Raw genomic sequence first — 15,215 nt, 5'->3', positions numbered from 1 at the left:
CGAGGTTGCTGACGCATCTGCGAATCATTGTCAAATATCGCTTGAGGAGTCCCAGGTGCTAGCCATTTGACCATGTGAAATCATCGCGGACTGACTGGTATCTCCCATCTCTCTGCATGCAGTACACGGTCGGGGAGAGCGTGCGACTGCGAGTCATTCCCCTGAGAGCACCATCAGTTTTCTCGGGTTGTCGTCTCGACGACTGGTTGGATTGTCAAAGTCCTGTAGCAGTATACCTGAACGGAGGCCATCGAAGAGCTCCTTGTTCAAGCGGATGGCGAAGTTGATACTCAGCTCATGAGTAGTGCTCCAAAGCTCCGTTCCAGAAGTGAGGCTCTGCTGTGTCAAGATCCGAAAATCTTGCTCAGGAATCCTCCGCCCCCACTTTGATTCGAGCTTGGAAATGAATCTCCCTTTTTCATCTCATCGTCGATCCACTTCGCCATTGCTTTCTCGTCGCCCATCATTCTCGTATCGACGAGTCGGTCGGTAACTCTTTCAGCTCTGCGCCCTCCGAAGCCCATTAAAGTAGGCATGCTTCTGACTCCATATTCTACCCCCAAATCCATCATATTGCCGTTGCTCATGTCTGGAGAGTCCAGTTCAACCTCTGCAAAGGCGAGAGACGAGTATTTATCTTCTGGCGACGGTGATCGAGTTTCGACGAGTGACCTCAGCAGGGGTGTTATCGTTCTGCAGGGTGTGCATGTGGAAGTGGTAAAGAGGGCCAGCATCAGGGTGTTGTTGGCGGAAATGAGGCGAAGGGCATCGTGGAACTGCGGTGGCGTCCGGAAGGGTGTAAAAACACGGTTCTTGTGTGAGAGAGGTGCGCTTGTGCTGAACAATTGAGCGAGGGCTGCCGGTCTTGTAGGAGAACACTGGACCTCCAGCAGAGACAAGCCTCGAATGTCCCGAGCGATTGATCCCCAGAGACGAGAAGAGCAGAAGATATCATGCTTCATATTGCGGTTTCGTTTGTGAGGTATTGGTTGTATCAGGACCCAATAGAGAGGAAACACAAGGTGAAAGACGCAGCGAGCAGTAAATTCATGGCGCAGCTGATGACATCAGTTCAGTTGGAGAAGCAAAACATTCATCCGCTTTCGGGCTCCAGAACCCGCCGTTTTACCAAGACCACCATTTGGCACGGCTCTTGACAGTTACTGCTTTCAATGTCAAGACCTTCCACGGAGCACATAATTTGGAAGACGGTGAACTTCAGGATCTTGTCAGGTGTTGAGGAAGGATGAGTGGGGCTCTCAGGATCTCTCGTTCCAGGAGTTACTGGGACGCGATCCCAAGTCAACAACCAGCAGTCCAACCTCTTGTCCGATCTATTCAGCGCGAATGGCCTATTTTGTTCGCTGTTGCAGTTATGAACATTGGTTCTGGAAAGGAGAACAGCTTGAAGCCGATCTCAATGAAATCACTCCAGACGAGACGAACCTCTAGTCTCTCGATGCAGGTCAAGACTGGCTCTCTCCAATTCCGACTCTCCAATGAGCGGCAGGTATGGATAAGTCTGCTATCATTCAGCCTGAATTGCGACGATTGAAACTCTACTCGAAGGACGCGACAATGAGGCCAAGCCGGTGGTTGAGGTTGCAGAGATATACAAAGGATACAGTACCTTGCTCGAAAAACTAGTAGATGGGATTGAAACTTTCGAATGTTCTACTAACCCTCAACAATCAAAACAAAAGAAGGCCACCTCCTAGAGGGGGACAAGGCTACAAGACCGGTATAAGCCTAGAGGTTGTTATGCCTGCTCTGTAGCTAGGCTTTCAATGCCGGACTGCAACGACACACGACTCTCAACAATGAATCCAATCATCCCAGGCTTCGCGCCGGACCCCTCCATTGTTCTCGTCGGCGACACATTCTTCCTCGTGAACTCTAGCTTCCATATATTTCCAGGCCTCCCGGTCTACGCATCAACAGACCTGGTCTCATGGAGACACATAAGTAAGCTTCGTCGAGTTTCCTGCGAGCATTCTCTCGTGCGGTGTGAGGTCTGATGTATCTCTCCAACAGCAAACGCGTTCAATCGCCACGAACAGCTCAGCCTCCAAGCCTCTGACACCAAACATAGCCCAGCTGGCGATTCGGGAGAGGTCATGTCAGCTACAGGCGGCCTTTATGCGCCAACTATACGCCATCACGATGGGACCTTCTATGTTATTTGTACAAACGTGGTCCGGGGCACCGAAGAAGACAAGGGTGACAGGACCCAGAACTTCATCGTAACGACGACTGACATTTACTCACATAACTGGAGTGATCCTGTCTTTTTCGATTTCGACGGGATCGACACCAGTCTTGTCTGGGACGACCAAGGAAGGGCGTATGTGCATGGCTCCGCCGCCCCTGGCCCAGGGACAACCATCAAGTTGTTCGAGATTGACGTCAAGTCTGGTGCAAAGCTCAGCAGCGAGACATTGATCTGGGAAGGTACCGGTGGTGACTGGCCAGAAGGTCCGCACATCTATCGAAAAGACGGCTGGTGGTACCTGGTCATTTCCGAAGGTGGCACTTTTGAAGACCACATGATCACCGTCGCTCGAAGCAAACATCTCTATGGGCCGTACGAACCCAATCCCCACAATCCGATACTAACTGCACGAGGCACGGACGAATACATCCAGCACACGGGACACTGCGATCTATTCTGCGATAAGCAGGGCCAGTGGTGGTGTTTCTGTCTCGCAGTACGAAAGGACCCGAAAAGGAGATTTATCCTGGGCCGTGAAACGTTTATTACTCCGGGTGCGTGGCCCGAGGGTGAATGGCCGACTTTGGAACCCGTTAAGATGGATCCGGAGGCCGTATACGGTCGCAAAGTGCGCGAGCCGAGTGCTCTGAGCTCCGAGCCACTTGTGGACTTTTGCTATATCCGTGACGTGGATCTCGCCAGACATAATATCTCGTCTGATGGGAAGACTATCCAGCTAACATCCAGCGACGCCGACCTTTCTGACACCCGCGGCCAAGTATCCTTTGTGGGCAAGCGACAGAGGATGCTCGCAGGACAATCTTCCGCGACACTCCTCGCACCACCACGCGGCTTCATTGGCAAAACCGGCCTTGCAGTGTACAAGGACGAGTTCCGCTATGCCCGGACTTACCTCGACCTCGAGACGGGCGAGATGGTTCTTGAAGTCGTGAACACGCCAAAACAAATCTGTCGCCGAACTCGAAAGTCGTGCGCCACGGACGTAGCAGACAAAGCTATCGAGCTGCGACTGGAGTGCCGGGAAGACTCGTATACATTCTCGTTCAGCACGGCTGGTGACGATGACAGGATACAATTCGACGCTTTTGACACGATGGACCTGGTCGGTCTGGACTTTACGGGGCCGATTGTGGGAGTCTTCTTGACGTCGTCGCAGGATGGCTGCCGCGTGACCTTTTGCGATCTGCAAGTCGATTGATAGAGTACTACTTACAACGTTGTATTCGGACGGACACTGTCTCTGGAACTGGAGCAAGCGAAGATAATAATGCCATATCTAGTAGTTAATGTCTTTAACTATCTGTCTAAATCTATTCCGCATCAGCATCAGCGTCGACATCACCACAGCACAGCACAGCGCTGTCACTGCTAGCCTCACACATATCTATCCGTCTAATTCATGTAATCCGCCCTCCCCAACACCACGTGAGGTTTAACCCGCTTCATTCGCCTTGGACTTGACTCCCACAGAACTCCCATCATTTCTCTCTACCCATACCTCTACCTCTATCCACCTATACCTCAAGAGGGTCTTGAGTCTTGATCATGTACCCATGTCATTCCAACCCCCCAGGCGGGCGCCTCGGCCCAAACGTGGCCTCCCACGCGCTTTGGACCTTGATCAGCACGGCTTCCTGGTTCGCGCGGGCCAGGACCGAGAGGCCAAACGGACGGCCGTTGTAGGACAAGTACGAGAGGGGGAGTGTGGCGATTGGGTAGCCTGGGTTTCGAGAAATAAATGAGGGAGAGTTCAGCTCGTACATATATGTAGATGCCCGGAAAAGGGGGGGAGGGAGGGAGGGAGGAGTGGTGCATGGCCATATCCATCGTGGGTTCATGTGCATGTGTACACAACAAACGCAACGTATTGTACGTACCACTACAAGCCGCGTAGGATATCAAAAGACTATCCGCCGGCGCCATGATCACATCGACCTGGTACGTGTCGAGAATGTGATCGATGCCCCTGTCTCTGGCCACCTGTCGGAGATGGTTCCAGTGCGCGTCATACTCCTCTTCCGTGAGGGATTGGCGGTACGCTCTTAGAAGACGTTCCTGGTTCGGAGAATCTATTTTTGTTTTTTTTTTGGGTTCGGCATCAGTTATTTTGAGTTGAGGGCAAGAAAGAAAAAGGGAACAGAGTTGAGCCATGTCTGCTCTACTCTCTGGTCTTTCTTAGTATTTGGTACTTACCTGGAGTAAGTTCCAAGTCGGCGTGTCGCTCATTGAAGTCTATGAGATCCCCTAGGCTCCGCACCGTCGAGTTGACTCGAGTTTGGAGGTAGGCGTTGATGGCCTTGACAAAGTCGGCAGCTGTAGGAGAAGAAAAGTGTCGTTTAGTCTTTGACGGTCAAAAATCTCATTTTCATAAATCAGATCAGACTCTCACCGGTGACCACAGTCTCGCTGTTTTGTCCATTTCTCTGGAAAGCCTGAGGGCCGATTAGGGGAACATTGCCTGCGTAGGATTTGGCCAGTGTTTCAATCTTGGCGTACGCCTGACGGATCTCGGTGGTCTGTCACTTGTTGATTAGCGATTTTCGACACACAAACACACACAAACATTGAGGGCCTGATATAAGGGAAAAAGAAAACAAACCATTTGTCGTGTGGCACTTTCAACGGGCCGTAACCACGACTCCGGCAAGCTCCACACTTCGGGATCCAACGTCGCGACCGAAATGTCACTCCAGCTACCTGTCAATGCAGACGTGTAGCTTTTCGCAGGTCTCCGCTCAGGGTCGACAATGGCGTCGAGCAGTACCGCCAGGTCATAGGGGGTCTTGGTCATGGGACCCGCCGAGTCGAAGTTTGCCGAGATAGGGACGATCCCAGCCTGTGGCACGAGGCTGATTGTGGGCTTGATGGTATACAGGGCGGCTCTACCCGCTGGCAGAACGAGTGAGCCGTCGGTCTCGGTGCCAATGGAGAAGGGACTGTAGCCTGCAGAGACTGCGACCGCGGAGCCGGCAGAAGATCCAGAAGGGTTCTGTTCAGGGTGTCATCAAAGAGTCCACTTTGTGACTTCTTTTCTAAACAGACAAAAACTCACACCATGGCTGTCTTTGCTGTCGTCTGGATCACTCGTCGCCCGTACGTAGGCCGACTTGACTTGTCCCCCGACGGCAGAGTAGCCACTGGTTATATTTTCGCCTCTGTGCCGGGGTCAGCGCGGATGCAACAAGCCCTCATGGCAGCACGGACTTGTAGTTTGACAATTCCTAGATAAGGTCAATTAGTTGAGAACATTGTCGCCGGAGGACTTCACATACACTCAGGTTCGTCTTGCCGAGGATGATAACTCCGGCAGCGATCAGCTAAAATGCTTATTAGCAAGTGTTGTTTGCTGTGTATATATGACATCAAAACGCAAAACTGTACCAGGTCGACGATTTTGGCGTTCTTCTCCGGCCAGGAATCCACGAGCGCGTAGCTCCCGGCAGTCGTCTGAAAACCAAGGTCAGGGTGAGTGTCAATGTTGTCCTGGGAGAGTGGTCAGAGCAGCATCATTTGAAAGTGTTCACAAAACCCCTACCTTGATGACAATGGGAATGCCATGCAAAGGTCCGCGGATTTTGCCTTGAGATCTCTCTGTGTCGAGGATCTCCGCAGCCCTGAGGACACTCTGCAAGGGCTTGAACCTGATCATGGCCTTCAGGTGACCATCGTGTCTCTGGATATGATCTGTGTACAGCCGTACAAGATCAACACTGTGCAGAGTTCCCTTGTCAAGTGCGTCTTGTAACTCTTTCAAGTCTGCGGTCAGCGGATTGAACCCCGCGGCGCCCAGTTTCACGGTAGTTGATGCTTCCGGATCGGCCCATGAATACCATCGTACGCCCAGAAGGACTGCCGCAAAGAGAGCAACAAGGCTGAAAACGCTGGATCGGTCTAGGCGCCTGACGTGGGAGTCCATGACGTGAGGCTGTGGTTGGAGGGGCCTGGGGTTGCGCTTTCGTTGTGGAGGTTCAGATTCCAAGAGTAATGGTTGAAACACAATGATTGGTTAAAATTACCTTATTCCAACCAGAAAGTCCTAACAGTCTAAATACGCTAGTCTATTTCAAGGCGAGGATTGACCTTAAAATGCAGACTAGTCCATAAACAGCCTAGCCACCAAAGACATGTATACACTATCAACTAGAACTACAAGTATACCTCTTGCATGTAGTCGAAGCAATGGCAAGCAACGTAAATGGTGCAATTATTTTCGTTATCATGTGAGCCCAATTTGAAAGTATATCCTAGCACTTCTTTCACGTAATATTGTGCGCTTATGAAAGATTCTTTTCTTTCTTCATCTATAGCCCCAAACATCGCTATGCCGCGCGCATCTAGAACAATCCAGCGCGAAGAGGTCGTCCGAATGGAACAAGAAAAAGGGGTATCACGACCCTGAGGCCCATAAGAATCATGCAACTCGTGATCAGCGACGCCTTGGAAAGGCTACCCTCATAGCCCGGCCACTGAACTCTTTCATTCATATCAGAAATGGATGAAACGAAACGGCAAAAAAAAGGTATGCACAAGAATAGAGCTAGGGCCACAGAGCCCACGACAACGGCCAGTCATAAGACAATGCAGGAGGATGTTTGATGCCTGTCCAAAGTGGAAGAAGTCAGTTTTCATATGTTTCTCTGGTATAAATGAGCATGTCTGTGACAGTGCCTGAGAAGCGCTTATAAGTAAGGGTACGAGACCAGCTCCCTTCTAGCGCCTTTCCCTGCCTGAAAAATTATTTGGTCGCAGCAGATCTGCCACTGAGGTTTAACTTTCAGGGAGCTCAGTCGATTCAGCTTCAGCCCCGGAAGTCTCGAGCTCATGTGCTTCAGGCTCGGCAAGCTCAGGCCCTCGTGTGGTCACAGAGCGAGGCTCGAGCTGCGCGGGCGGAGTAGGTGCGACAGCATCACGAGTTTCCTGCTGATGTCGATCTTGCTGCTCTCGCACTTTTGCAGCTAGCTCTGCTTCGTACTCACTTCAGACATACCATGTCAGGCAAGGTGGGCTCAGCGTGGAGGGGAGAAGAAATGCGGAACTTACCACCGCGCTTGCTCAAGTCGGTATATCCATTCGGCCGTAATTTTCAAGCGTTCCCTCACGCCCGCAGCCGGCAGCAGGGCATACTTCTCCGTCTCGGCGATCGGTAGAACACTTGCGAGCCAGTAAGGGAACGTTGCAGCATCTTCTGGTGGTTGTCCGTAAGCGGCAAGGACCCTTTGGTGTAGCCATCGTGCTGAACGTGCTTGAGCTTGGCGAACAAATTCTAGTCCATAATCTAAGAGTTGCTGTGTCGACGAGTGATGGAGTCGCACAAGGTCATCTTGATCGGGCTGTATTGGCATACCCGTCTCCCGCGCCTCTATCGCCTCCTCCTCGTGGACGCTGATGTCATCATAGCGTTGAATTCGACCAGTGAGATAGCCGTCGACCATCCCGGTTTCGACGACCCGAAATTTATACAAACCTCTTGTTTCTAGGAGACTCCGACCATCGGCCAACATTTCTACTCGTTCGACGAACAAGACTGTCCCATACTCCTGCCAATGAGGGCCACCTTGTTGGTATTCGCTGTGTGGCTTATATGCCAGCATTCCAAACTTGCGCGTGCCGTTTTCGAGGACGCGCCTGACCATTAACCTGTATCGGGGTTCGAAAATATGCAGAAACGTCGGCATCTGGGGATAGACCAACGTGCACGGGAAGAGTGGTAGTTGGGTCTCTTCATCAACCATGTCTTCTTGTGCGGCAAGGGCCTTCCTCGCCACCAGGAGATCAGGAAACAGATGCTGTATCAAACGTGCGACCCTCTTATTGTTGGGTGTTGTCTGTTGGGAGTGGACCAGTGGCAGTAGACGACGACACATTGGGCAATGGTTGGTATGGTCCATGGCTCGGCAGAAGCACCTTCTGCAGAAAGTATGGCCACACGAGGTAGTCAAAGGGTCCAACATGATCTGGTAGCAGACCTGACATTCGAGTTCGGGTCGGATGGCTTCCTGTAGCTTTTCCAATACCGTCACATCAGCAGCTCGCACGGCTTCAGCGGTGTGGGTGTTGACAGTGGTGTACGAAACGGTGGAGTGGTAATTCAGCTCCCCCATATCTGCGAACATATATGTCGCTGCAATCCGGCCACCTGAAATGACGTGTGAGTGCGGTGTGGCTTCGGTGGAAGTGTCGTCGGGTCCGGAACTATTCAACCTTTCTTCTAGCAGGAGAGGAATCTCAAGACTTTCTGCCACGTAGTTTGATATGAAGGCATTCACGAGATGCCCGATCTTCTTCAATGTCACATCGACCGCGCAATCTCCAACTGAATGTTCCGAGCCACAGCCATCAAATGGACATAAGAACCCCTCAGATCGACCTTCCACAGTAGGATATGTAATGTTTTCCCTTTTGTATAGTGATGGGAGACATGGTCGACAAAGCGTGTTACCACATGGCAAGGTCATAGGTTCGTGAAGTGGTAGGGAGCACTGGGTACACTGGAACAGCCTGACAATATCCCGTGCGTTGCTGTGCGCGTCGAACCCGTCCAGGGGTGTCGTCGCCGACTGCGGTCCATCACTCATCTGCGCGGAGAGTCAAGTGTTGATTTGTAAACCCCTACTCTTTCAATTGCTTTTGAGCCAGTCAAAAGAAGCTACAAGTATGATCCATATGTATAATCTCGTCGCATCTGCGCCACTGGCCTTGACATTCGAACTTTGTCGCTAGATTGATACCTCTTCTCGAGAAGACCAATGACGTTTTGGATATCTGTCACCACAGTGACGCGAGACAGGTGATATAGAGGAGCCTAGACTTGGGTTTCGGAGGAGGTAGATAGGCGATAGTCCAGCTTTATGTCGTAGGTGAGGTGAATCTGAGGAGGGCTACCCTGCACAAGACCGTTTCGGCGTAGATGACAAGAAGTTATCAACTGTAGAGGAAGATTCGACGAAATGGTCAAGTCAAGGAGTCAACGACGTCGTTGACTTTGAGCAGATTTCAACCCGAGGTATGGTAGAACAGGGCAGCGTGCACTCCCATTCGAGATCCAAAGTGATGACCCGCACAGCTGTCAGGAACCAAAGAGGCATGTCAGTTGCAGCGGCTAATGAGGATACGAGAGAATATCGAGGGCTTTGGTGAGAGCCAGGCTTGTGGATACAGTAGACCATGGGCCTGGGGCAGCAACAACGAACACCTCCATCTTCCCTGTTGGAACGAACCCGGGGGAGTGATTGGTGGTCGGAGGAAAGCAGGCAAGACAGTAAGATTTTGTTCGCCACAGTAGCGCGCAAGGTGTGAGCGATGTCAAGGGATATCGAGATCTGGAAATGGTGACTGGATCGAGAAAATGGCCAACAACATCGACACCCGGCGGGAGTTGGAGGGGGACCGATTATTGGGCACGTGTGGCACGGTGCGAGTGTGAGAAAGTGGAAAAGGTGCCCAGACCTTAGGAGGGGACCGGTGGACGCCGACCAGCAGCTGAGGCTTGAAATAGCCCTGACTGATTGGTCCTCTACACCCCCTCTACCTCAGTATTCGTCGTCATCACTGGCCCTGATGTCGACAACACACGTGACAGCACTTGCACGTGATTGAAGCCTACGTGATATGGACAAACTTGATAGATGCCCTCCTTTACAGGCTCTACCTGTATGCAGTCCGAGGTGCATGCAAGGGACTCATCGTCTGGGATCTTTGGTCCCTGGAAAGCTATAAAAGTCATCGAATCTCTCTTTACTTTTCTTCCTCTAGCTTGGGAATGGGCAGGTGGCGATACAAGAGAGACACCTCCAAGGCATAGCAAACCTACCACCAAATGCAAAAGAACGCCATACCTTTCGTTTCTGTTCCGTTCCCACAAAGTATCTTGCAGGAATGCCATACCCAATACATCCATCCAGAGCTGTTGGCAACAGAGCCGCAATACGCCACGCTATTTTGCCGAACTGATCCTCCCGCACACGTGTCCCTCTTCTCCATTTGTTCTAGACCCTCCCAGACCCTATATTTAACAATATTCGCCTTTTGGGTTTTGCCTTCCCAACTTGTTGTTGCTTCGCTTAGAAGCCTCCGAGTCAATCAGCGGTCCATATTCGACCATCCTCTGTATGTCTGTATGACAAAACTACCCTGTATCAGACTCGGTGGAGTCTCCCATGTCCTCGTCGAAGATGATCTTCCGCATTAGACCCTTGTTAAAGAGGTTGAGGATGTAGTGCCGCGCCTGCAGCCGATAGTGATGACTCTCTAGTATGACCAACGTTTTCCGAAACATTTCCGTGTCGCCAAAGTGGCTAGGTTGTCGCGCTTTGAGGGCATGAAGATCTGCGGCAGCCTTTTTGTACATGACTGAATTGCCCATCTCGACAATTGATTTGAGTATCTTCGCTCTGACCGGGTTGTCGTCCGTCGTAGCGTACTTGTACTTGGCGTCGTCCTCAGGGGATGTTGATACGAGTACAGTGGCAGACCCAACCGATTTCTGTATTGTTAGCTACATCTTCGAGCATGCCAGACACGAACTTACCAAGCACAATGCCTCCAGATTACGGGGCAGACAGAGACCAAGGGAGCGCCCTCGCGGATCCACCGTCGTGTCCCACCCATTTTCAGCAAGCATCTCGAAACCGTGAAGGGTGCGTGATATCAAGCCTAAAACGAAACAGGCAGTGCCACGCATCGACAAAACGTGGGCACCTTCTGCAATCCTTACGATTGTGGTGACCACATCCGCCTCTTCCAGGAACGGTGCCCCGAGATCCATTGAACCAATGTTACCAACTGCCCACATGCACCCTTTCACCTTGGTTAGTATTTCCGGGTCTTCTTCCTCGAGGTTGAAATCTCGGATCGTAGATGAAAACTCGTAGAAGTGCCCCGACTGCTTCAGCAGTTTACACCCTTCATGCGTCCGAGCAAGTTCTCGATAGAAGTGTGGGGGTGCGATTCCAACCTCATGTAGGTCAACGGTGGCATCTTCGTTAAAATGCACCTTACTGGTATTAGCGTCCATGTAGGCTCGAAGGATTGAAGCCTCCACGAGAGCCACATATGCATCGTTTCGGCCCAGGAACCAGTCATCCATTTCCTGCGTAATGTAGTCAAGTCCGCTGAGATATCGGTAGCCTACAGAGGTCGAAAGGAAGCGCAGTAGAAGGGGGGCGCCAATCTCTCCGAGATGATCCAGTGATGGTCGGCATTTGACCACGTATTCCAGATGGCTCCTTTGATTACAAGCTTCCTCGAGAATCTTGACGGCCACTTCGCCGACCTCGACGTCTGGATCGTACAGTTGCGTAAGAACCAGTCGAAGAGCCCAATGGGAACTGGAGCGGTCTTGTAGGCCCGACGAATACTGTACGCGACCTACCGCATATCGTCGAAGCAGCTTGGTAGCAAAGAGTCGGATATCTTTGACGCCGGAGGTCAGTGCTTTCGACAGAATAACCCGAAGATGTGTGTCCAGGGTGTAGTCCATATTCCCGAGGAGTGCTCGGATCAAGTCATCTCGATCTTTGAGTTCAACAAGGTGGTAGAAGATGTCCATCATATGCCACTGTTCCATTAGGCGCATTCCCTCAGCAGAATGGCTTAAAGCGCCGAGCATGGCAAAATAACCTGCGCTGAGTGTCTCAGCCATGTGGTGCCGCTCAAACAGTGGGTTAGATGAAGTAATCCCGCTGTGCGGATCGATCTGGGCAAGGCATTCTGCGATCTGGCGCAACAATTTGTTCTCCGCAAGGTACTGCACGCCCAGTGAGGTCTGAGTTAGTGTCCGCATCAGAGCGCAGCCGGTGCGAATGTAGCGCTGGTTAGGCCTGGTGTTTCGGATGGTGGAAAATCGATATTTGAAGGGTCGAAAGAATCCAACAAGTCGCTTCATGAATTTGGGAGATCTGATGGCCTCCTCCAGCCTTTTTGGATTGGTCAGAGGCCCTTCGACCAAGCCTTGGATCAGCTCCCATCTCCATTTGATGTATTGTGAATGACTCGTGACCTGGCTGTCGGCCATAGCTTGCCGAAATTGATCTCCGTCCATCATGGCAGTATACTTTGTTCTTTCAATAGTCTGAGGGCCGACGGCTAATTCGTCAACCTGTTCGATTCTTCCGAAGGTAGAAACAGACGCCCTATTGAGTGCTCGATTGATGCTTTCGATCTGATAGATCATACCCATATTGATCGCCGTCACTTCGGTTCCAAAATCGATGCAACTGGGCACAAGGTCACCAAGGACCTGGATGCTCGAACTAATCGTTTCGGGCAGAGCATGGTGTGAAAGTTTCAGAACCTCAGTCAGCAAAAGAGTGCCCTTCCGTTTTAGAGCAGCATCCTCCTCGATTTTGATCAGATCCACCAGTGCAGGTATCAGACCTGCCTTCACCAATGCTGCCAGCACGAAGGCCGAGAAGTGATATGTTAAGTCAAACCTCCCCTCTGCGTTGTATTCTGCCAGCTGCCTTTGAGACGGTTGCTCCACTTGCAAAGTGTTGACTCTGCCGTAGGTTGTTAACCTCCTGCCGGCCAAAAACGAGGTAGACCACGAAGGTGGTTTGATGCGGAGGATGTCAAAAAAAAGCTCCAATACGATATCTCGAGATTGTGTAATGGGGTAGACCAGCGAGTCAATCAGAGATCGAAGAGGAGAAGCGCCATTCATCGATAACAAGATGAAGCCGGGCCAAGTTTTGAGCATTGCTGCAATAGCCTGAGCACACGTTTTCAATTTTTCCTCATTGCCGCTGAGCAACAGGGGGTCTGTAAACGGAGCAAACATAGCCTCAAACTCCCGGCCGGTGTGTAAGTACTTGCGTTGCTGTGGATGGTCCAGGATGTGGAGAAAGCTAGCGACGAGACCTTCGGGCGCCGGGAAAGAGCCGTCTGCCAGGGCTTCGGTGAGAGTGCTCATTCCATTCGCTGCGACGACCAGTTCTGTGTGTTTCATAAGGAGCTCGGCCAGCGTCAACAGGCATATATCTCTCAGGCGGTCGTCATATGTTTCAGCGACCGCTACCAGACTTCGCACAACAGCACGGGAAAGCTCATAGACGCCGTCTTTCACGTCCAGGAATGCTCGCACAAATTTGACAGCCTGCTCACGTTCCAGCACAGCATTGGCCTTTTTAACCAGTGACAGGATGACCAGTTCGTCTGTACGGAGGGTTCGGATGGTTTGCAATGATTTCCTATCAGCGATAGCGTGTCGAGTCAGTCTGTAGCCTGCTGCAACGACATCGGAACTTTCGCTGAGTAGCATCATCTGAACCCGCTCGCTGAAGACTTTCCAGGCCAGATCATACTTCAGACCAGGGTTGCGCTTCAACAGATCGACCAGAGTATTTGCACGTTCGATGTAGTAATCCGGAGGCATTCCATCTGCTTCGAGTTGTTGAAGGGTTTCAGTAAGGACCACCGTGGGCGACTCGCTGTCGACTGATTCGGTCAGGTCGGGGCCCTGGTTTTGCCCCAAGGGAGGTGATTTAAGCGGGCTACCTCGAAAATAACTGGTAAGCCGCGTGTTCGGGGGGGTGGTCGGGGTCTGAGAGCGCATTATCTCCTGGTCAAGTTCTTGCTTCAGTTCGGCGAGTTTCCTGTTGGAAGAGCCCAACTCCATCTCGACCTTCTGTCGTTGCTCCTTGGTTTGTTTGTTGTTCTTGCTCAGCAACGCCTCGAGCATGTTCTCCGTCCCGAGTTTTATTTTCATCTCCTTTGCAATCTTGTCGCGCACCGCAGCTTGCCGCTGCTCCGACGTAGTAAGAGGATCGGCATCCTTGTATTGCGGCGGCAGACGAGCAAAGGTCACACCTGCCACTTCCGTCTGCGGAGTAGTCCTTCCAGAATGCGTGGGATTTTTGAGATCCGTGCTGAAACTACCTGGAGGATTGGCAGGAGTGAATGCTGGGACGAAAGCCTTTTGGCTGAACTGAGCACTTCCGCCGGACAGTGAGCGTCCATCTTTCATGAAGGGTCTTTGAGAGGCTGAGAAGTCGTCACTTTTCCTAGATGCATGGCGGATATTGAAGCGCCCTTGAGTGGGTGTCACCGAGTAGCCCGACGCTTGATCCGACGAGGCCATCGAGCCATGGAGGGTGTCGACCCTCTGCTAGGTGGTTGATTGTTTTGGGGCTGCGCAGGAGACACCCATAGGTATGTTTGATCGGTTCAGCCGGAACAGGACGAGGGAGCGTCGCGGAATCCGATATTGTGGAATTTAGGAGGCAGCGTCCTGTCTGCAGTTCTGCTTCTGGTTGAATTGTTCATGGGCTTTTCGTAAGTGGTCTGTTTTGGATGAATCCAACGCCGTTCGTTATCTTTGGGCGGCCTGGTACCGGGGATGGCTCTGCGGTTGCGCGGTTGTAGGAGGAGCAAGGAAACGTATCAGCGACAGGTGGTGTCGTACCGAGAATTGATGTACAAAGGATAGAGATGCAGACCAGTGTGTCGACAATTGACATGCAGTGAGTTGTGGATGAACAGTAGTCATTCGAGTCAAGATCCAATCACCAAGTCACAGCGAGATCGGGTTCTAAGGCATGCGCTTGTAGGGAGCGTCTCCCCCCCTGATGATCCGTGTCCGTCCAAGCATTGCGGGGTCGCTTTTTCGGGGGGTGGTTACGGGTAATACGGGGTGTTTAACATGCCCAATCCCAAATCTTTGAGAGCTTTAGGCTATGCTGGGCCCTCGTGGCCCCTCGATCTGTCCCATCCCAAGTCTCGCTAGAGCACATGCAAAAAGATGCCTGAACGAAACATGCCTTGTCCCCAGACTTCCTGTCGTTCGACGACTCCTCTTTAGCGACGGACAAGTCAAACTCCCATCTGCTGAGCACCTAGTAAACGAGGCAGCCGTCATACCGCTCATAGACCGAGATTTCATATTGACATCATACCGCTTTCTCAACGGCCGCCATAAAGATCAACCATATCGTAGCTGCGGTGTCCAGATACCAAATGTCTTGTACTGCATTGGACCAGCCACCAA

The 15,215-nt window shown here is 51.7% G+C and overlaps 5 protein-coding genes across 5 annotated transcripts; 1 reads left to right on the top strand and 4 right to left on the bottom strand.

Moving 5' to 3' along the window:
- Nucleotides 1–344: 344 nt before the first annotated feature.
- On the bottom strand, nt 345–962 carry AYO21_04630 (hypothetical protein; the record flags this gene model as incomplete). The annotated part of the gene is made up of 1 exon (XM_022654602.1): nt 345–962. The coding sequence occupies one exon, from the start codon at nt 960–962 to the stop codon at nt 345–347; it is 618 nt and encodes a 205-aa protein (XP_022513202.1).
- An 858-nt stretch (nt 963–1,820) lies between these two features.
- Nucleotides 1,821–3,431, top strand: AYO21_04629 (hypothetical protein; the record flags this gene model as incomplete). The annotated part of the gene is made up of 2 exons (XM_022654601.1): nt 1,821–1,965; nt 2,035–3,431. 2 exons carry the CDS (start codon nt 1,821–1,823, stop codon nt 3,429–3,431), a joined length of 1,542 nt encoding a protein of 513 aa, XP_022513201.1.
- Nucleotides 3,432–3,789: 358 nt separating this feature from the next.
- Nucleotides 3,790–6,149, bottom strand: AYO21_04628 (hypothetical protein; the record flags this gene model as incomplete). Its single annotated transcript, XM_022654600.1, has 10 exons — nt 3,790–3,953; nt 4,111–4,302; nt 4,427–4,546; nt 4,623–4,749; nt 4,833–5,222; nt 5,286–5,388; nt 5,438–5,454; nt 5,506–5,550; nt 5,615–5,716; nt 5,769–6,149. The coding sequence occupies 10 exons, from the start codon at nt 6,147–6,149 to the stop codon at nt 3,790–3,792; spliced, it is 1,641 nt and encodes a 546-aa protein (XP_022513200.1).
- Nucleotides 6,150–7,000: 851 nt separating this feature from the next.
- On the bottom strand, nt 7,001–8,808 carry AYO21_04627 (hypothetical protein; the record flags this gene model as incomplete). The annotated part of the gene is made up of 3 exons (XM_022654599.1): nt 7,001–7,208; nt 7,274–8,546; nt 8,721–8,808. 3 exons carry the CDS (start codon nt 8,806–8,808, stop codon nt 7,001–7,003), a joined length of 1,569 nt encoding a protein of 522 aa, XP_022513199.1.
- A 1,550-nt stretch (nt 8,809–10,358) lies between these two features.
- On the bottom strand, nt 10,359–14,309 carry AYO21_04626 (hypothetical protein; the record flags this gene model as incomplete). Its single annotated transcript, XM_022654598.1, has 2 exons — nt 10,359–10,715; nt 10,761–14,309. 2 exons carry the CDS (start codon nt 14,307–14,309, stop codon nt 10,359–10,361), a joined length of 3,906 nt encoding a protein of 1,301 aa, XP_022513198.1.
- Between the last annotated feature and the right edge of the window lie 906 nt (nt 14,310–15,215).

Source organism: Fonsecaea monophora (assembly GCF_001642475.1).
Source record: "Fonsecaea monophora strain CBS 269.37 chromosome Unknown Scaff26, whole genome shotgun sequence".
NCBI lineage: Eukaryota > Fungi > Ascomycota > Eurotiomycetes > Chaetothyriales > Herpotrichiellaceae > Fonsecaea > Fonsecaea monophora.
This window is presented reverse-complemented; position numbering and strand designations above follow the sequence as displayed.